The following is a 22,924-nucleotide window of genomic DNA, read 5'->3' as shown; positions in this document are numbered from 1 at the left end:
GTTCACTTTAACCTGTTTTAACTCAAAAGAAGTTGGGTTAAATTTACACCTAAAATCCAACTGGAGTCAAGAGAAGCCCTTCCACAGGCATGAACAGGTTTTAGCTCTGTATGGGGAATCCCAGGAGTGATACTGCAGTGCAACACTACTCCACACATCCTTTGGAACTCTGCATACTTAAGCAGGAACAAGACCAGGAGCTGTCCCCAGTGCCACTCTCTTTCCCAGGTACTGGACAGGGTAAAGTTTTGTACCAGAAGGGAAACCATAAACAGGAGGTGGCAAACTCCCAGGTGATGTAGCCAATGCCTTGTGGCCAAACCTCCAGGCATTCAGAATCACTGCAGTCACGTGACTTGAAAAACTATAAATTCATTGAATTTGCTAAGTTGGACGAAATTTTGTGAAATTCTATGTTGTCTCTCAGTGACAATACTGTGAAGTCTATAGCAGTACGCTTTACAACTGCATGCCTGTTATCCTTACAAACAGCATTCTGCAAATGTAACTGAGATTACCCCATGCAGAAAGAATGAGGGAGGAGGACAATAAAACCAAAAGAAAAATAAATCTTAGAAGTTACTTATGTTTAATGCTTAAAAGTCTGAATGCACAAACAATAGTCTACCATTATAGAAGTACTGGTGGTCAATACAATGCATTAGAACTATGTACAATGACACAGTTTAGTATCAAAACCTTTCTACAATGTAGAGTATTACGAAACTGTTAATGACATCAAACACTAAGCACTTAAGACACAATTTTTTGCTACCACATTTGGAACTTCAATGAACAGTCCATTTTAACTTGCAGCATCAATCCATTTCTAGTATGAAATTAAGTAATTTTCTACTTATACAATAAGATTTATCTACACGGGTCTTTTGATTTTGATCCATAGCAGCAAAGGCACTGTACATCAGCAGATCCACAGACTTAAAAGATTTTTTTTAAAGCATTCAAAAAAAAAAAAGTCACAGATCATAGTTTAACAGCAACAACAACAACATAAAAAGGTAACACTTTGTCTCTGGCACAATGGCTCAGTCTGTGTCCATTTTAGGGACATCCAATCAAGACTTGGATTGGACTGCTGGCGAACAAAGCAAGTCCTTACCCCAGTGAGAATCCATTCCTTTTTGAATTTCGGAATGAGTACTCTTGTAAATCCTACCTAGGAGGTCATTGCTTTTGTAGTTTGTATATTGGTAGGCATCCATTCTTATTTCAGTGCAGTTTCCAAAGAACATATCAAATATTTTCATAATCTCTTGTAATTGAAAAATTGCCCAAAGACACATATCCCCATTTTCAAGGAAACATTGCAAAAGTTTCCAGAAGTAACAAAGGTGATTCTTTGAGGCAACTTACTGTACTCTCTACAATATAACAAAGAGAGGTGTTTATATTAAAAAACCTAGCTTGACACCAAAATGCTTAATGTTTATTAACAGAAAAGCATTGAGAACAAATCTGTACACAAGATGTTCTATTAACATTGCAAATATATAAATTAGCACATTCTTACTTAAAGTGAATTTAATTTAGATGTGAACTGAATTTGCCATTCATTACAGTCATGTAGATCACTGGCTACAGTTTGCAATTTCCTAAGTTTCCAAGACTGTCTAAAATAGTTAAGATACAGCATCTTCCCACGAAATAATTATACTGTAGTAACACTTAGAGGTCTTATCCAAGAACAGGACTAAAAAATATAACAAAGTTTATTTTTTTAAATAGAAACTGCAAGTCTTATTTAGTGTAATTTTAACTATCTCCTGAACATCCTTCTCCAAGATCCCCAATTTATTCACCTGCAAAATCACAAAGTATACAATGTATCTTTCAAACTAAAGCCGGGCCAGACAGCTTTATTTAGTCAGTTCATTGTTAGAAAGCTTTTTTAAAGAAAATAAATACATTACAGCTATAATACATAATTAAAGAGTCAGGTTCACTGTTAAGTATGCTTATTCCATCTTCTTCCAAATAGATATCTGACAATTTGATATCACAAGCTCTTAATGAGCATTCACAAATCAACAGCAAGTTAAGAAGGTAAAAATAAATTTCACAACTGTGATGGATGAACATTTAAATTCTCAGTTGAGAAAGAAAAAAAAACGGAATATACAGCAAAGTGCTAGGAGAAGGAGTTCTGTCTGTATTCAGATTTGTCTCTAATAAATAACTTCGTAGACTGTAGCTTTCTTGTCTCCAGAGCCAGTGACAATGTATTTGTCATCCACAGAGATATCACAGCTAAGCACGGATGAGGATTCTTTGGACTACAAGAAAGAAGAAGAAAAAAAGAATAAAAAAATACAGCTTTCCAATCCTTCAATCCAGAAGGGCTTGAAGGTTAATTGGAAGAGTTTATAGAAAGGGAATACACCAAAAGCTGATTTAAATATCAGTACCATAGTGGCAGCTTTTGCTACAAGACTGTTTCTCCAAACTTGCTGTACCTAAAGCTCTATGGCAACAAAAACCAGCAGCAGAAAGAGAAGGAAATGTTATGAACCTAGAGATAAACTATCAATCAAGAGAAAAAAAAGGAAGCAGTCCTTTCTATACCCTTTACAAGTAATGAGTATTTATTAATATTTTATACATTAGCTTTTGCATTAAAAATGAAGAGCCATATTCTTGATGTTCTTCCTTCCCTTTTTTATTGTAAACCAGAAATCATTATGGAGTAGCACTATAAAGCCCTGCTCACCCATAGGCATAAGACAAAAAGACTCCATAGAAGTAACTGTACCTCCTCTCACTATTTCCCCAACTTAGAAGTCTTTGTGCCTCGCACAAAGGAATTTACATTATCAGGGATGATGCAAATATGAAAAGATATTATGGTGAAATAGGATGCACAACAGTGTACAGCAAGTGAATGGGAGACAGAAAACATCAAGATACAGTAACTCTGCCTCTCAGGTCTTTTCTGTGTTTTCCAAGATGACATGTATGTTCTTGTCACTTTATACCTCCTGTTTCAGTGCATGTCTTCTTCACATAACATATGTCCATGTTTTTCTCTATCTGTCACCATAAGAGCTAAACACTTCCCAATCATGGTAAGCTTTTGCCAAGAAACCTCTGCTGAACTGCACAGGAAGTTTTTTTCTCTACCCCTCACTAAGAAAACTACACTGGAGTATTAACATCACTTTTAAGGAAGATGTGTTTTTGTTAGGATGATTCGGGCTTTCTGTGGGAGGTGGTTCCAGAGCTTAATAGCCTCCACTAAATAATACCAGACCTCAGCATTCCCTTGTCAAGGCAAACTGTGCTGTTCCGAAAGCAAATTACATGGCAGGTAGCACAACAGGTGAGACCTGACCATTTCAACCTGAACACCAGTTAGGTAATTAAAAAATACCCACCCTAGAGGTATCTGTAGGTGAAAGAAGAAAATGTCATGCCAAAAATCCCACTTTTGTTTAATGGCACACACTGAAGTGCCATTAATATTGGGTACAGAGGGACTGAAGACTATAAAAAGGTTACAACTTCCAGTTACACTCCACGGGGCTCCTCCATAAAGATAAAGTCTTTTGCTTAGAAGTCTGACTGCCCAATCCACTCACTTTACACATCTTGTCCAAAAAAAAATATACACATGTTGAGTATGTCTCTCACTGTTTTAGCTTGAATTTTGGACATTAGGAATGCTCACCTAATGACATTACTTGGGTACCGTATTACAGCAATATGCACTATAAGGTGAGAGAGAAGGGTATTAAAAACAATTATGGATTAACAGGCCATTTTATTGTAAGAGCTAGGTTATTCAAATGTTAGAAAGGACAAGAGCGCATCTCTCTTTAATTACAGAAAAAATCTTAAAGGAATACAGTAATTAGCCAAAAATTCCCATTTAAAACCTCCTTAAGCTAAAGACAGACCTCGAGATGTGCAGCTCCACTGCACTGTAATGTACATGGAAAATAGCTTTTAGGAGATTATTACCTGGAATATACTGGCTCCATAAGGTGTCCTCCAGGCATTAAGAAGATTATCCTTTCCAGTGCTTACAAACCATTTGCCTGCAACAGATTGTTTAAATGTTATTGTTGCATTTTGTTTTCAAGGAATGCACCTCAGGAAACAGATTAATCATAAAAACCAAAGCATTCACACATATCCAAAGGACAGTCACGTATTTATCTGGTTGCACGATAATATTCAACCACAATAGTAGCAGTTCACACAAAAAAGCAGTCATATAGAATTTTACAATCATTTTAATACTTAAAGATCTAACTTCTAATTATAGCCTTACTTTCATTTAAAGGTAATCTTGAATGAATTTCTCAGGAGGGGAAACATTGTCATAGAAAGATTTGCTTACCACAGTGAGCAAATTTGAGTGACAACACGCAACTCTCATGAAGATGCAGCTGATACTTGTCTGGCTTAGTAACATGCAGCACCTCAACATTGCTGTTCTCCATTCCTACTGCCAACCACTCACCAGTGGGACAATAGCCCAGTGAGAAGATCTGGAATAAGCACAGCACATGCTTCAGTAAATAGAGGAATGAGCTTCAGATATCAAAACCAACTCTGGCTACACTGTTAACACTGAATAAAATTATACTTTAGTCTACTACGGTTTTAAAAACATGATAATCCAATTACTATAATAATCAAGATAAATTAGTTCAGGTAAACAAAGCTCAATTAAAACTGTAACAGTAACACACTGAATCAAGCTATCAAAGTTAACATTCTACCCTGACAGCATTAAAAAATATTTTTGTAAAATATTTTTGATCAAGAACATACAGAAATGGGAACACATTGCACATAGGAATACTTCAATCTGGCAATTCCTTTATAAAAAAGTTTTTCCACTGCTCTCACTGAAGAAGAACTAATCTGTCAAATAGTCATAATCCAGAAAGATCTTTAACTGCCACATTGATATAAAAGAAAAAATGTGAGACTAAGTGAAAAATTCTTTGGAGTTCTCTTTGAGCCTGTTTTTTTCTGAAAATAAATTAAAAATATAAAAAAAATAAAACCCCCAAAAGTGCTTGGTTTAGAAAACCGTGACAGATTTTTCTTAACATTCCACAGCTTCTAAGATTGAACCTGTGATGTGAAGTCATGTTGCTGTAACTGTCTTCCTTCTCTGAGATCCCAGGATCTGACTGTATTGTCCAAGCCCCCTGTCCACAGTTTGGTGCCATCATTAGAAATGTCAATACAGCTCGCTCCATCTGTGTGGCCCTGAAATTGCCTGAAAACATTGAAACAAGACACACACATTCTCACACTGCAAAGAGCCAGTTCTGATCATGTATACAAAATATCTCCTTTTTTCTTCAGTCCTTAACACACAGCTATTAACGACAACAGCAACAGTAGATTCCAATAGCAATCTGGGATTAAAAAAACTCTGGGATGACCATGTGAGTTTTGTGATAAATTGATGACGCAATCAGGCCAGACAGCCAAACATTAATTTGATTTTAAAAAGCATGCTTTACAAGTCAGATGCTCTAGGGAACTTTGCTGCTGAATGTGCAATACCCACTATTTGACTGAAAATACCCCACTCCCTTCAAAGGAATGTAGCATGATCACCAAAATTAACTGAGCTTAAGAAGAATCCTTAGGCCACCAACAAAGCTGGGAAAAAAAAAGACCATGGGTATAAATGGTTGTATCAGGGAGTAAAAGTTTGCCTTTATACACAGTACTGATATATTACATAAAACAACATACATACTGCAGTGTACAGTGCAGCTTTGTATGACGGGCTCCTAGCTTACTGTACTTTAGTGTTAAGCAGCAACCTATACTCCTAAGATGCTAAGTTTGCAATGCAGTAATTTACATACATCTTTACCCAAGGCACATTTGCTGAAGAACTGATTAAAGAGATTGGAGTGTGAGCACAGTGTATTGCATGGAGACAAAGAAAACCATCTGTTCAAAGAACATACAGCAGTGTCAACACCAGATGATCTTAGGAAATTACAGTTATGGGCTGCTCAATAGGCCTGGAATTATCAAACTCTCAAAACCTACACAAAATTATATAGACTTTTGTCAAGGTATTACCATGGCTATTGCCTAGCAATGAAATACTGGAAACATCTATGCAGACACCATGAAGAAAATAGCATACATATGCAGAAGAGCACATAAAGCCGTGTCTACTTAATTCTTCACTACCTGATGATCCAGTTCTGTCGACCTACCTTACTAAAGTCTGGTTATGCAGATCCCACACTGCAATGTTCCCATCGCTACAACAAGAGAAGCAGACCTTGGAGTCGGGGCTGATAGCTAGGGCATAACAAGCCGGAGCAGAAGATGTCAGCTCTGCTTTGATACGAGGAGTAGGAGCTGCCAGATCCCAAATGGATAATGTGCTGGCTTCCCCACCAACAATCAGGGTGCGGCCGTCGGGGAGCAATCTGCAGGAACGGATGTAGTTATCTCTGTTCTGTGGAGACAGAAGCCATCAAGAGATTACTCATGAGGAAAGGAAAACAGCATTAACATGAGAGCAGAAATCCATAAAAGTATTGTATTCCCTCCTGGTTTTAATGAGCCATTTATACTTACAATGATAAAGTGTATTAATGCCACAAAATTACATGACATTAGGGAAGTACTTAAACTTGATCTACAAAATTCAGCACAGAAAGATATTTAATCTTAATTAGCATCAAAACACAAAGACCTGAACCCAGTCCAAAACAATTCAAGATAGCTGTATTTGACAGCTTGTGTAGAAAGTTGTATTTTCATACTCTGTTTATTTCAGCACATTAACCTCTCAACATGGGGGAGTACCAAATTCCCTGCACACTCCCCCGCTCTGTTCCGGTGAGACTTGCTGCCACCATCTAGATGTCAGAGGAAAATATTTGGGCAATTTTCTTCATTTGTGTAGCAACTTGTGTAGCAGTTCATTATATGTCTACATGTGCTGAACAGTTTTCATTTTACTGCCTCTGTAACAAGAAGCAGCAACTTACCAAGGACTGGTAAATAACATCAGAAAAGCTGTTAACAATAGTTCATCTCGTTAGCACATTCGAATAATTTGTCAATAACACTCAGGAATATTTTTAATTGTCACATTAAGACAGGGCAATGCATTCACATACATACGCAGACATGATATACATGATATTATCTTCAAATATTCTGGAAGAATATAGCTGCAAGACAGCAATTTTTTGCATGATAGGATATCAAGCTTTAGGACTGCCAGCAAAAGTCAAAGCTATAAATAATTGCTATTCTGTCTTTGATCTTTCCCCCTACCAATTCACTTTTAGGCCATTAAAGATGTTTTGATTTGCTAAGGGTGGGGAGAAACCCAGAAGTATAACAAGGAATGTATTTCAAACTTGGTTCTAAAACTAAAAAAAAAATTACAAACGAAATACCCAGCTTTGATACCAATGAGAGCATTCAAGTAGCCAATGGTTTTTGCACCTTAACAGTAGCATTTCTATCCTAACACAACCTTCTATATTCTCCCACTGTCATATTCTGTTATTCACATACCAGGCAGTCCAGCTGGGAGACAGGGCTCTTGTTGCCAGGGTGGCTGATGTCCCAGACTTTGACGCACCCTTTCCCACCTGTATAAACATGTCTTGTGGGGTTGCTGATGGTAACTGCACACACAACTTCCCCGTGGTTCAGAGTGTTGATCTGACGGGCATGGCGAGGGATTCCTGGACCAATGAGGGCATCAGGAGGGAAAGGAACTGGCTGCATCTGACCATCTGCACTTACATGAAATGAGTATGCTCTGAGGGTAGAAGAAAGATAGAGGGTGATTTAAGAAGTTTTCCCTCAAGCCTCTTTAAGAAAACAGAATTAAAGGTGTATTTCCACTGCAGGCATTCAGATTGTACACTTGGCTCCTTTTGCGATCTTTTTAAGAATGTGAATAAGAAATAATTCATTTATCTATAACAGGACCATCAAAGTACAAACTTAGGTACTCTTAATGGGCAAAGTTAAGTACCATCTACCAATCAAATGAGCTTTAAGAACTCATGCAATGATGATTTCAGGCATGCATGAGGATACACAATGCTACTCTCAAACTTAGGGCATGCATTTCAGGGAAGGAAGGTCAGGTCAGGGATCCCTGGAAGACAGAAATAGTTGGCTGGCCACTGCAGAACAATGAAGAGAGCAGAGTGACAGGGATCATTTGGTTTCTCAATTACTGACTCTAATGTGCACACTTGCAGCTGTGTGTGCTGCCAAGGTGGCCCAAACTCATTGCAGTTCCCACACTCCTCAAGCCAGACTATCCAGCACTGTACCTAAGGGTGCAGTGAAACCTCCACTGTCAAGGAGTTAAGTCTTCAAGGCACAGTTGCTGACATCTGACATGACAGACCAGCAAAAATGCACTAGATTTTTTTCCCACTTTGGAGCTTGCTGTCTCTTCTTTTTTTTCCATATATATATATATATTTTTTTTTTTGTGTGTGTGTGTGTTCATGTGTACCTAACACAATAGCTACAAATCCCTATTTCTCTTGCCAACTAGGGTTCTTACTGAGAAGGAATGTGTTTTGTGACTGCCAGTTATGCTGCCTGTGAATAACCTATCCACAGCTTCATCTCAAAATATTTTCCAGGCAGAACAGTTAGGTTATGAAATTGTCTTATTCTGAGATGCTACCTGACACATCACATCTATTACAAAAGCACAGACTTCATAAGAGGGTTCACCTACACATAACAAGGTATGATTAACAGAAAGCTTTAATTTCCTTAGACCTAAAAATTCATCATAGTACTGATGAAAAATCCATTGTCACAATGGTGGGATGAGAAAAGCTCACAAAAAAAGAAAATTAAGAGAATACTCAGGTATTCACTTCCCTAATTGTTACTTCTAAGTCACTGAAGAAAGCAGTATTCAACTACTGAATTTGTTATTCAGGATTCATTAACACTAGAACAGTAATTTTCAGTGGGACAAAAGGCAACTGCATTTCCACCTTTCTGCCCTATTCCCAGAGCTTTACACACTCTTCTCATCCTACGCTCTGTTTCTTGTTCTGGCAGGTCTGAGTGACAGATCGTATAATCATTGTCCATTTTTTGACATTAAATATATTCAGGAAAGGGTAGGGCATTTCCGTGGTTGTCAGAAGCAGCAAACTACCTCTATAAGTAGAATTAGGGTTCAATTATCACACAGAAATCTGAAGTATCTTCTTCATTATCTCCCTAATTCCTGCTTGTTGCAATAAGGTACTGAAAAAAAGCAGCTGATGGTCTCCTGAAATCTCTAACAAAACAAGTGGAACTTCATTAACATCGTTTCTGATTTCTGTACGCAGTCATTCTCTACAGAACCATGTTGAGCCCTGACTGTACAGTACTTTTATTAGCCAAAATGATTTTTAGCATGCTTATAGAGTACACAGGAAACATGTTTAACAATTACAGAAACAAAGTACAGATCTGAAGTGATCTGTGATGACATTATTCTCACTCTATTCATTGCAGCATACCAGCACATAGGATTGAACTGCTGCTTTGTTGCTTAGCTTGATTTTGTGGTGGTTGAGTGTTTTTTGAAGTTTTTTTTTTGTTTGTTTGTTTTTTCAGTCTGAGAACTAACACCTTACGTTGCTTATTTGAAGTCCTCTAAATATCTGATACTATAAACACCTGGCAGGCACTTTTTGCTTCATTTCACGTTAGCTACCTTTTGTATCTGCATATTGTACAATTCTTGTACAGTTCTGCTGCATTTCAACAGACACTCAACAGTGTGGAGAATTTACACAGCTTCTGCTCTAAGGGAAAAGGAACAATGGATGAGAAAGCAAAAACCCTGGACGATAGCTGCGAAAAGCACCACACTTAAGATGAAGAAAAATCAATACAATTATGCTAAAACGACCACAGATCTCAAAGGTTTCAGGCCTATGGCAGAGAAATGGCAGTTACAGTTAAATCTTTAAAGCAGTCATCAATACATCAACAACATTCAAAAACCTTGGAGATAAACCAGAATTGAATTGGTTTACTTCAGTTTGCCTGATGTTTTATTCTCCCTCTCTCTAACACAAGTGAGATGTGAGCAGGGAGATCTCTGCACCCTGGTATTGGTGTTCTCAGACCACTGCTAAGTCTCGTAGAACTGGACACACTTCCTCTCGGGCAACCGACACCACCAAGGATGAACTTGAACCCAGCAAACATTCTATGTGCCTGATGCATGTACAGGATGAAGGTCTGTGCCCCACAGGATTTTTAATGCAAGCAGTTGGTCTAGAAGCTGCCGTACAGGGATTTTTGTACTTGCCTTATGCAGCCACCTAAAGGGCGTGGCAAGTAGCAGAAAAGTCAATTTAGGGTGCTGACGAGTGCGTGATGTGCAAGAGAGCTGAACATGATTTAAGATTTGTGTGATACATCACCCTGGGTTCAGCAGTAGCAGTCATTTTTTCTCCTTCTTAAACCACAGAGGAGCTACAGATGCTAGGACTGATTGCTTGTCATCACAATATGTTATTAACCTTGAGCATCTGCAAGCTCACTGACAGGTAAGTATATGCATTTACTCACATTTATGCAACCAAGTGACTACCCCCTAGCTACTCCTCCACAATCATATCCATACATACAAAAACAAAAGAAGAAGTAGCATAAACATCCCCTGCCCTTGAAACTCTTAAACTCTTATCCAGTGTTAACTGGTCACAGTTTCCCATAAGAGTCAAACTGGAGGACCCTTACATAAAATCTGGATCAATATGGTTTGCACAGCTGTTTTATTTTTTCCCTTCTCTAATTCAAGAGAGATGTGAGCACAGAGTTCTTCCTATCTGTGTAATTTTTTTTCTGAGGCTTACAGCAAACGGTGCCTGGTAGAGCAGGTCACTCTACGGTCAGCTCCGTCAAGGATGAATCTGAACATTATGATACAATTATTCTTTTCAGTACTTTCAATCAAACAAAACATTACCATACTCCTTTCTCTGCACAATGCTGCTTATAGCAGCTGATAAGTTTGCAAGTAACTTGCAAGGATTCTATGAACAAAGAAATAATTTTTTTAAACTGAGGAACAGAATACAGTAGAGATGGAAAGCTGAGACCCTGTTCCAGTTCCAGTTTGCATTTCCATACAAGACAAACCAGTCAGATTCAGCATGTAACATCTCGAAGTTCAGCTTTTTCTTTTTCTTCATTTATTACTGTCTCTTTTACTTTGTATCACCCAGTTTTTGTCAGCTGCTATTAGTCTCCAAAGCAAATTTACAAATGCAACTTTAAGATTAAATAGTGTTTCTCCTGTCCTTGCCAAACAGCTAGATTTATTTCTATTCACACAACAGTTTTCAGTAGTTGAGGGGAATTCCAACTGGCAAGGGAACACAACTTCAACAGATGACTGACTTTTGAAGTTGTGTGTTTGATACTCACGGTTTTCCTCCTGGGATGCCTGTGAGATTGGGAGGGATGCCTGGGACTCGCATGTGATGATGTGGATCAAAACCAACCTATAGTTGTCCCCATGTAAAACAAAAGAGTGTATTAAAGACAGAGTTAGCTAAAGGAAGACTGTTTAATTCACGTTCTCCATAGCACACTCCCCAAATTAGAGAGACTGAACTAGATTTAACTCCCCAAATTACAGAGACTGAACCAGATTTAACTCTGCAGGTCTTACATTTACTATAAGCTGCTCTCAACACCAAATGCACTAGCATCAAACACTTACCACTGGAGATCTCCCATAAGCTGCTGCTGCTGCTGCTGCAGCTGCTGCACTCATTTGAGGGGAAATATTGTGCAGACCGGCGTAGGCAGCTCCAGGGCTAGTCAGCTCCCCGTTCATACCAGCATGTGGCACAATCCCAAATGGAGTAGGATAAGGACATGGCACTGCCATAGGTGTCCTTAAACCTGAAGCTATTGAGGGGGAAAAGAAGAGAGGTCATACAGCCAATCCAGACCCACGAAATGACACACAAGGTTGGTAAATGCACTGTACTGAAGTGTTGAAGAATCAGCTCTGCATCCAGTTTAAGCAGCTGTAATATAATGCCCCATCACTGCAGGTTTAAAGGCAGTGTATTTAGGGACAAATGGGCAGTATTTCACACCATCGAAATACACAGAGACTAACCTAGTGGGTCCACACCTGGGGGTTTGCCAGGCACTGGCCTCAGTCCGGGAGTGGAGTTGCTGCCGGGAGTTGGGGCATCAGTCCGCGGAGTTGGGGTATTTGATTTAGACACAGGAGTGGTAGATTTCTCATTCTAATCACCAAAAAAAAAAAAAAAGAAAAATGTTATTTTACTTTTTTAGCTACCAGCTAGAAAAAGAAGTGAGGACAAGCCAGAATGCATGTGATTAGAGGTATTTAGCTTTTAGACTGGGGTTTCAACAGTCCCTGTCAATGAAGAGAAGGGGCAGAGACACTGAAAATGATGGAATGGCTTTGAGAATTATCTACAGCCTTCACAGCTTTCCTCGTCAGGAGCACCGATATCATCCAGAATGAGGTCAGTGACTTGAGAATCATTGCTGACAATTACGCTGGCAGCATATGTGAAATCTGTCAGTGGTCTCACTCTGCTCATAGTGGACCTGCTCCCAGTACACGTTTCTGTGAGAGGCCACTGGTGGGTGGACAAGAAGAGCAGACCCCCACATACAACTGGCCAACAACTCATGCCCAAACATGGTGCTGTAAACACAGGATGGAGACGGTGATGGGTATAAAGTCAGGAACTATGCAGTGCCACTCTTGTGACAAGCTTGTTCATCAGGCAAACCACACTGGGCCTGAACCTGTAATTCCATCACCTTTTCTGAGCACTACATTCTCTTTAAGCTTTCTTTTTACTTATTTTATTCCTTTAAATAATCATGTACTCTGACCTGTGAAGAATAGAGAAGGAGTCTCTTTGCAGTTCATGAAGATGATTAACTGTGGTCACAAAAAGGAAAGGAAAGAACACCCCTGACTCGCAATCAGCTCTTTTTTTTTTTCTTGTTGTTGTTGTGATTTGAGATACAAGCCAAGGAAGGCTCTCATAAATGACAGATTACTTTTTAGATAGAAAATAAAAATTATTGTTGTTGTATATGGCCTGGTAATTCAAACAAAGCTTACAACCAAATCACATCCAAGCAGGGAACTGAATTTGCTATAAACCACAGCACAGGAAAACAGCTCAAGAAGCCCCTGTGTATTTTTATTTATTCTCAGAATGACAGTATTTCATATGGGGGAGGAGAAAAAACATCTCTCAGTACAGCACATCTATCATCTACCTACACCACCAGTGAAAATAACCTCTTCCTATAACAAGAAAAAGCTGTGGACTTTCTCCTTACTCTGTTACTAAACTCCAATGAAGAAACAAATAAAACAGATTTTAAATTGATGCTTCACAGTGCTTTACTGTTAGCTGTGGAAATCCAAATTGTGTCCAGTCAGAAATTTGGTAAACATGCATTTTGGCATATGACCGTGGTCTAGAATATTCTGAAGCACTTACAAGGCTAAGTTCTTTGGATTTGGAGGAAGGAGTACTGCTGGAGGATGCAATAGATGCTGGACTAATTGGTGCATCTTTCTTCAGCAGCCGAGTCTTGTCCAAGCCATTCTCCCGTGGAGAGTGTGCTGGGCTCCCCCGAGGAGAGGAAGGATCCTAAACATCAGCAATATGAGTTAGTATAAAAACTCTGTACTAGCCACTAGGGCTTGTCTTGAGCAATTTTCACTTCGGAATGAACCTGTCTCATAAAAACCTGACATCTTCTTTCCATTCTTAATTGATTTAACTGATAAAATTGTGACATTGAGATGGATAATGACAACTTTTTTACATTTTTTTTAAGAGAGTCTGAAAAGTTGATGCCGTTAACCATGAAACATACTGCCCAATCTGTGGATATTGAAATAGTCAAGTAAATGTAATTTGTCAGGCGACAGATTGAAAACGTTTGAGGCACTTGGCAGATCTGATAAAGTTCACAAATGAAGTCATGGCCAGAGTGAAAGAAAACACAGATACTGCTACAAGCTGCCTACTACCTGCTGTGCTGTGCTGGCTTCAAATATCTCAAGCAGACTTTTGGTTCATACAAGAAGTAAAAAGCTCCTTTGTACAAATAAGTGTTACAGATCTGATTTGCATTCTAAAGAAAGATGACCTGACTGAATTCCCTCAGGCATTTGAAGCTCCTTTATGAAGGCAAAGGCTGTAATCTTACTCATTTACCCATACACACAGAAACCACTGAAGACACCCCTACCACTAACACAGCAAGGTAGAAAAAACGCCATTGTGCGCACCTCATTGGAAACATCAACAACCAAGTTGTCATCACTCTTTTCACCATCGCTGTCCTGCAATGATAAATCAATGTGTCAAAAATATTTATTTAATATCCTAAAATTTTTTAAGTACTAAGAAAAAAAAATCAATGAAATGCAAGGCTGCTCACAACTATGCAACACAGCATTTACTTTTACCAACTTTTATATGGTAATACAATTGCAATATTCAAGTCACCTACAGTCCTTCTGCTGAACTGGTAGCCATAGGTTATTCCCAGTTTTCACAAGAGTGAAGGACACAGGATTAAAATCCTCATCCTAAATTGCATTGCACTGAGAACCAGAGCCAAGCTACAGTCCAGATACACCAAGTCCCAGCCTAACTAATGCTCAGTCCTCTTCTTGCATGTCTTCCAGGTGCTCTGTATTTGTATTGTTAAAAAAAAATATCAATCCTACATACTGAAACCTTCAATATAGCACAGATGTGAAGAGGGAGTCAGTAAGAAGCTGCTAAAAAATTGATGCTTCTTTTTAAAAGTAGTTATGCAGCAGGAATGAGGTGAAATTACAGAGGAAATTAGAGAAATTACTTAATTTCAACAATGTACAATGTAGACAATTTACTCACATAACGAGCTGCTATTTCCTTCTCTTCTGTTTTCTGTTTTTTACTATCTGTAGAATAATCTGTTGAATTTCTGTGTTTTTCTGCTGTTCTGAAACTGGCTGAGGGAGATACTGAAGAGCTCTGGAGTCAGGAAAGAGAGGAAGAAAACATTAGATGCTCGCTCAAAACAGTGGTTCATTTGTCACTATCCTTCAATACAACTTAACCTGATAATAAGATTTGGAGTTGTTGTCACAGGTAGCACTTTGGATTTTAATCAAGTGATAGCTACCCAGCAAGTGTCTTGTATTAAAAGTGCACAATGCATTGCAAGAAACAGAGATCAGCCAATGGATCATAGTTGCTATCTGCTGGTGTTAACAGGAAGAATGTAGAGCTACTTTGGACCATTTTATGAACACTGTACATTGACCTGGTTTTAGCTTGTTTCCTCTACAAATATGCAGAGCTAAATCAATACTCCCAGAAGAGGCTGGGTGTGTATGTGTGTACATTTGACAGTGTAAATCAAGAAGAACAAAGTGCTCCAGGTAAGTTAGACTTTAGCAAACATCTGAACAAAGATTTTTAGCAAAGAAAGAAGCAAGCTTCTTTCTAAACAGTCTCAAAGCAGGAAAGAAAAAGGGAAGCACCTAAGCTCATTTTATTTTGGTACCTTTTACAATTACTGGCTGTGCCTGCAGTAGATGGAAACACAACTCAGTGGCTCAGTAAGTCTGGCTATTCTGCAGCCCTCACTTAGCAATCATCATTAAAGAGCTCATGCAAAGTACAGGAGAGAAACAGACATATTATGAAGTTTTACGCATTATCATCCAACAATTCTGCTCTACTCCCTTAAACAAGGCAGGCAATACTTACTAACTCCTACCATATTTCCAGATTTTGGTGGAGCCTGTACCTTGGTACACAATGAAGGCAGTAATGGAAGATGCAAAGCTCCCTCTGGGATTGACTTTAGCAGCAGCAGCAGCTTTTGGCCCTAGTTCAAGAATGCATTTAAGCATCCACTAAATATTCTCTCATGCTGAAGTCAATGTCTGAACGTATGTAAGTAAGGATGTGTTCAGGCGTTTTGCAAATTGGAGCTGACAGAAATGAAGAGGCAAGTAATCCTCAGTTGAAACCCTGCAGTTTCCATCTCTCTACCTCCTTATATAAGGGTGTGGGAGGAACAACAACCAAAAAAGTCCTTACTGACAGATTTTAGATCTCCCATTCATCCAGAGCATAGAGTTTGGAGTTTTTCCTCCATGCACTACAGAGAGCTATTATTCTGCATAAAACTGTACAACACAGCAAATTGGTTTTGGAGCTTTGAGTGCACACCTCCCTAGGTTTATTTTATAGCTATTACCAGGAGTGCAAACCAAGAAATTAGCATTTACATTATGCTACTTCTGTTCCATCGCTATTACCAAAGTTGTTCTTTTCCTTATTACACCACAGATTTCTGGAAAGCATTAAGAACACTGAACCACACAAATTAAGCTGTGGTTGTTGCCCAAATAATGTGAGCGAACATTTCTCTTAGCTGTGGCACTCAGATCATCCTCTGCATTTCTCCAAAATTTCCAAGTCCTGTGAACAGCAGCTCAGATTTATGAGTGTGGAATTTGCAAAAACCTTCCATCTTCTTGAGTGGTAATTGTTAATTACCCTCTGAGAGCACTGAATGGAAATAAAAATTTTACAACAAAGCTAGTGCTGAACACAGCCTGTGCCTTTCCCATTTGTCTGCTGGCCTGCCTGTCTCTTTCTCTCTGACAGTATAAAATAGGTAAACAAGAATTTCCCATCCTCAGCAAATAGATCTTAAAATACATTCACCGATTCAGCTTTAAAGCAGATCATTAATCAACAATTCTAGTAAACGACACAAACAGTGTTATTTTTTGCTCTGAAGAGACAACACATGTTAAGACACTGGAAGAGAGCAGTGGCAGTAGGCACAGAAGTGTTAAGTAGAAATGCAACATTAAATGAAGTGATGGCTTGAAAAATATATCTGTTTACTGCAACAATGTAGCATAGAATTTTGCAAAAGACTTTAACAGTATGCTCCTATTACATTTATATTCATAATTTGGGAGGCAGTAGCTTGTAATATGAATTCAATTCATTATTTCTCAACTTCACCCTACTGTAAGTAATTTGCTTTAAAATTAAGAAAAATAATCACCAGTAAACTACAAATCAGAGTTGTGTCTAAAGAATTAAACTACTGCACTTATTTAAATAGAAATATTTATTTTCATAAATTTGAAACCATAGTTTCATATTTCACAATCTAGTGAGCTCAGTGCTATAGATGCCATTTTAATCTTTGATTTCTCTGCTTAATAAAGTAATAAATTAAAGCTCCCTACTAGAATTATAAAGTAGCTAATTATCACTAGCGTATACAGGATGAGTATCATGTTGGGGAAATGTACACTGCTTAACGGTTTTATTGCTTCAAACATGGACCAGACCTGATACCAATATGGAAAGATCTTGCTCTGGTATCTCACCTGTATTAGCAGAAAAGTGGAGACACTCCATACTGGCAGCAGTCAGAATCTCATTTCCCAGACTCAAATTTGGCCAGTGTACTAGGACTAACATTATTTTGCCCCAAGAGCCAATTACTACAGAAAAAATCAAAATATTCTCACTTTTAGCTGTCCTACCCCTTTCCTTGCACGGAGCCAGTCAATCAATACCACTGCAATACTAGCTTCTTTTCCCTTCAACACATATATGTATCTGCCACATTAGGATCTTTGACTTCATAGAATTTCTGGTACTGGTGCCAGACAAAATTTATTTGCTGAGTAATAAAGATATGTCATGTACATAGCCAATGAGCTATTGTCTAGATCTTCCTATGGACCTAACACCTACTACTTTCAAGGGACAACATTATTACCCATACTGGATTCCCACTATTGCTTGTAATAGCTTATCAGGCTACAAACACTATCTTCAGTGAGAAATATCAGGATGTAACAATGTCCTCATGGTTTCCACTGACATCAGATTCCTTACATATAATCCTGTGCCCACACACACTTTGGTTCCTGAATGTGCAAATCTACATACTCCAAGAGAGGTCCTTACATTTGCAGATTGTGGAAGAAAACCTCCTTTGAAACACACTGTTTAGTTGTCAGACTCTGCACTATTCCTCAATTTAAACATTGGTGCTCTCCTAACAGCTGCTTTTGAAAAGCTGCAATAGGATAGCTACTTAAAGAAACCAAGTGATTCAGCATTATGACTTGGCAGGCTGTAACTTAATGGGCCGGAGTCCTCATTTTAGTAACTATTTAAATTTGTAGAGAAATAAAGTCTTTTCTCACTGCTGTTTTCTTCAATAAAATGCATTAATCTACTAGAGAGTAGCATTTTCCTACTAACCAACACCTGACTTTGCTCAACATATAAGAATTAGATCAGACACAGGAAAGTAGGTTATGTTTAATTTCTGTTTTAGTGAAATGTACTACTTTTTCATATTCTGCTTAGGTAGAACATTTTTTATTAATGTTAAATACACTGCAAAATTCTGACAAAAACAACTGAACATACACATTTATAGAAAGGATGAGCATATTGCCTAGTTCACAGAATTTGCTTAAGAAGTGGAACAGTCTGTTTCTAGTGCTGGACCCACAGTATCTTTTGCACTAGGCTGCAAAGCATGGCATGCTATGCTGCAGTCTCTGTTTTGGGCAATACTGAGCACAGTGAAAACTGAACAGGTCTCCCGCCACAAGGACTACTCTGCTTTCCCTCCAACATTGGCAGGGTGCTGCTCCAGGTGGAGTACCAGTGCCACCAAGGCACAAATCAAATAAACATAAGAGAGGGTCATACAAGCCTTTTACGTAGCCCTAAAATCCTCACCAGGAACATTTTACGTAATTCATGCTTCAAACTGCTAGGAAAAGAAAAAAAAAATCACCATTTTACCTCCAGCTTCCACTGGAAGTTATGACTCACACTTTAACGTGGCAGAAAAGGAATCAATATGGTCAGGCTGCCATCCAACTGCTCTCAAAACCTGCAAACCCCAAATCCCTATATGCTGGCTCCTGCAGATGAAGACCTGGCCTAAGCAGACTAAGTGATAATCAGTGTTAATAGTAATGACTAGAAATGACAAGATGAAAAGCCCTCCCACATGACGAAGCTGGTAACTCTTTAAAGCATTCACGAACATGACTGTTCCCAAGTGTACCCTCACTATTATGCCAAAATGATGTATTTGGAGTGTCATAATTAAAACAGTAATTCCCAACAAAGTGGGAATTATGAGATAATTGACCGTCCTGAAGTATTAAGCAAACTGCAGTAAAAGCCAAGGATGCTCAACAGTAAGGTCAATTATGGTATAATTATCTGAATGACATTATTGCTGTTATAAAGTCTGTTGAAAGTATAAAAGAAACTATAAAAATGGATACAATATGCATTGCTGGGAAACGATCAGGCAGTAATGCTGCTTGGATGGCTGGTTCCAATGTTATAGATGGACATTCCAGCACCAGAGCCTGGATTCAGGCATGGCTCCAAAAAATACAAGGTATGAGTGCTGTGACTTCTGACACACCAGGGATGAGACAGAGAACACCCTCTGGTGAGTAATATGTGGTATGAGGTAGGAGAACCAAGCAGAGAGGTGACAGGACAGAGAGCATAAGAAACACCCAGGAGAGAGGAAGGGGCAGTCCCAGCACAGCTCTCTGAGACCATGTGCCCAGGGAGAAAAACTACAACCACAAGCTCGGCACACCAAACCTTCTGCAGGGCTCTAACTAAAGGCAATATCCATCTGTCAAAAAAAAACCCACCATTCATTTACATACACTCGTAGGCACAGGTACATTAGTTTTATTAAACTGATGGAGACGGTATGAAAGGCTGTGGGCTGCTCTAAAAACACCATATGGAGCGTTTGCATAAGGTTTGTGCTCCTGAGGTCACCCACACCTACACTGCTACTATGCCTTTTTGTTGTTATTATTATTACATTACTATTATTGCTATTACTACACCTCAGTATCCACTCCAACCTCACAGATTTTGTGGTCTTTGATTTCACAACATCCTCCCTTTTCTGTACTTAGGCAAGCAGATTTTCCTTACCATATCTTTCCCTTTAGATATATGCAGTGGGTCATGACCAGGTTGACACAGGCAGGCAGCAGAGCCTGGAGCGCATCTCTTCCAAAATGGCTCACCAAAGGAGTGGGGGCAGGTAGCCAAGTATAGTTCCCACATATATTACTCATCATGACAAGCTTTTAGTTTTTCACCTCCCTTCTTTCCACCCTGTTTCTCTACTTACACAAGCTGAAATCCAACTTCCACTCAGCCACCTGGACATCAGTTTTTGCAGTTTTATTCACTGCCTTTTCCCTGTAGCTGCATTTTCAGATATGAGACAAATTCTCATTAACTGTTCGTGAAAAATGCCACTAACCAGGTATGAAATATACAGAACAATGATGGTTTTAGTAACACGTAACCCTTTCTGAGCTAACTGGATTGAGTTTGGTAATCAAACAGCCTCATGCTTGCAGGCCCTTGTCTTCATAGGGGATTTCAACCACCCTGATATCCGTTGTAGGGACGGTAGGGCCTACAATTAACGAGGTTCCTCGATTGTGTGGAAGACAACTTCCTTCTGCAAGGAATAGAGGAGCCAAAAAGGAGACATGCCATGCTTGACCTCGTGCTCACCAACAGGGAAGGGCAGCCTTGGATGCAGCAAGCATGAAATGGTCGAATTTGAGATCCTCAGGACAGTGAGAAGAGCATGCAGCAAGCTTACTGCCCTGGACTTCAAGAGAGCAGACTGTGGCCTCTTCAGGAACCTGCTTAGTAAGGTTCCATAGGATATAACCCTAGAGGGCCAGGGGCAGAAGAATGCTGATTCAAGGATCACTTAATCCAAGCTTAGGAGCGTTGTACCCCAACAAGAAGAAAATGGGGCAAGAGGGCCAGGAGGCCTGCATGGATGGATAAGGAGCTGCTAAGGAAACTTAGAAGTTAAAAAGAAGCTTATAGAAGTTGAAAGTGAGGAGAGGCAGTGTGGAAGGAATATAGGGACATTGTCCAGGAAGCTAGGGATCAGGTTAGGAAAGCTAAGGCACAGTTAGAATTGCGTCTGGCCAGAGATGTCAGAGATAACAGGGAAGTCTTCTATAGGTATGTCGCTAACAAGACAGACTAGGGACAATGTGGGCCCTCTCCAGAAGCTATCAGGAGAACTGACTACCCGGGATTTGGAGAAGGCTGAAGTTCTCAATGACTTCTTTGCCTCAGTCTTCACCAGCAAATGCTCTGACCACACCACCCAAGCCTTGGAAGGCAGATGTAGGGACTGTGAGAATGAACACCTTGAGCCCACTGTAGGAGATAATCTAGTTCGAGATCATCTTAGGAACCTGAATGCGCACAAGTCCATGGGACCTGATGAAATCCATCCGCGGGTCCTGAGGGAGGTGGCGAATGAAGTTGCAAAGCCACTGGCCATCATATTTGAAAAATCATGGCAGTCGGGTGAAGTTCCTGATGACTGGAAAAAGGGAAATATAACCCCCATTTTCAAGAAGAGGAAAATGGATGACCCACGGAACTACAGACCAGTCAAGTCTCCCCTTTGTGCCTGGCAAAATCCTGGAGCAGATTCTCCTGGAAGGCATGCTACAGCACATGAAAAACAAGGTGGTTGGTGACAGCCAGCATGCAAGAAATCCTGCCTGACCAAACTGGTGGCCTTCTGTGATGGAGCAACAGAACTGATGGATAGAGGCAAAGCAGTTGATGTCATCTCCCTGTACTTCTGCAAAACGTTTGACACTGTCCTGCATGACATCTTCGTCTCTAAATTAGAGAAACATCAATGGATACTCAGTGGATAAAGTATTGGCTGGATGTCCACACGCAGAGAGTTCTGGTCAATGGCTCGATGTCCAACTGGAGACCAACCAGTGATAACTGGTATTCCTCAGGGGTTGGTGTCAGGACTAGTCTTGTTCAACATCTTTGTTGGTGACATGGGACAGTGGGATTGAGTGTGCCCTCAGCAAGTTTGCTGTTGACACTAAGCTATGTGGTTCAGTTGATACACTGGGGGGAAGAAATGCCATCCAGAGGGGCCTCGACACACTTGTGAGGTGGGCTGATGCCAACCTCATGAAGTTTAACCATGCCAAGTGCAAGGTCCTACACCTGGGTCAGAGCAATCCCAGGCACAGCTACAGGTTGGGCAAAAAGGAAATTCAGTGCAGCCCTGCGGAAAAAGACTTGGGGGTGTTGGTTGATGAGAAAATGAACATGAGCTGGCTTCAGTGTGTGCTCAGAAACCAGAAATCCAAGCATCTCTTGGGCTGCATCAAAAGGAGCATGACCAGCAGGTCGAAGGAGGTGATCCTGCCCCTCTACTCTGCTCTTGTGAGACCTCACTTGGAGTATTGTGTGCAGTTCCGGTGTCTTCAACATAAGAACGACATGGAAGTGCTGGAACAAGTCCAGAGGAGGCCACGAGGATGATCAGGGGTCTGGAGCACCTCCCATATGAAGACAGGCTGAGAAAGTTGGGGCTGTTCAGCCTGGAGAAGAGAAGGCTGCGTGGAGACCTCATAGCAGCCTTCCAGTACCTGAAGGAGGCCTACAAGGATGCTGGTGAGGGACTCTTCATTAGTGACTATAGTGATAGGACAGGGGTAACAAGTTCAAACTTAAATGGGAAGTTCAGATATAAGGAAGAAATTCTTTACTGTGAGGGTGGTGAGGCACTGGAATGGGTTGCCAAAAGAAGTGGTGAATGCTCCATCCATGGCAGTGTTCTAGGCCAGGCTGGACAGAGCCCTGGGACACATGGTCAAGTGTGACACATCCCTGCCCATGGAAGTAGATGATCTTTGGGTCGTTCCCAACCCTAATCATTCCAGGATTCTGCAATTCTGTGACAAAGC

General features: G+C 39.8%; 1 protein-coding gene across 4 annotated transcripts in view; it reads right to left on the bottom strand.

Annotated features, from left to right (window-relative positions):
• Positions 1-569: 569 nt before the first annotated feature.
• Positions 570-22,924, bottom strand: part of LOC101870797 (TLE family member 4, transcriptional corepressor) — a 99,348-nt gene continuing 76,993 nt past the window's right edge. For 3 of the 4 annotated variants that reach the window (XM_034072665.1, XM_034072667.1, XM_031054147.2), the window contains 12 exons: positions 14,955-15,074; positions 14,339-14,392; positions 13,539-13,691; positions 12,158-12,290; positions 11,750-11,940; positions 11,452-11,528; positions 7,546-7,795; positions 6,222-6,469; positions 5,107-5,254; positions 4,361-4,511; positions 3,979-4,055; positions 570-2,294 (listed from right to left, as the gene is read on the bottom strand). In XM_034072665.1, the coding sequence (XP_033928556.1) occupies positions 2,187-2,294; positions 3,979-4,055; positions 4,361-4,511; positions 5,107-5,254; positions 6,222-6,469; positions 7,546-7,795; positions 11,452-11,528; positions 11,750-11,940; positions 12,158-12,290; positions 13,539-13,691; positions 14,339-14,392; positions 14,955-15,074 (1,710 nt within the window). In that variant the 3' untranslated portion in view covers positions 570-2,186. The remainder of the gene's footprint in view (positions 2,295-3,978; positions 4,056-4,360; positions 4,512-5,106; positions 5,255-6,221; positions 6,470-7,545; positions 7,796-11,451; positions 11,529-11,749; positions 11,941-12,157; positions 12,291-13,538; positions 13,692-14,338; positions 14,393-14,954; positions 15,075-22,924) is intronic. The other variant, XM_034072666.1, reaches the window with a different exon arrangement.

The sequence above is a fragment of the Melopsittacus undulatus genome, chromosome Z, assembly GCF_012275295.1.
Source record: "Melopsittacus undulatus isolate bMelUnd1 chromosome Z, bMelUnd1.mat.Z, whole genome shotgun sequence".
NCBI lineage: Eukaryota > Metazoa > Chordata > Aves > Psittaciformes > Psittaculidae > Melopsittacus > Melopsittacus undulatus.
This window is presented reverse-complemented; position numbering and strand designations above follow the sequence as displayed.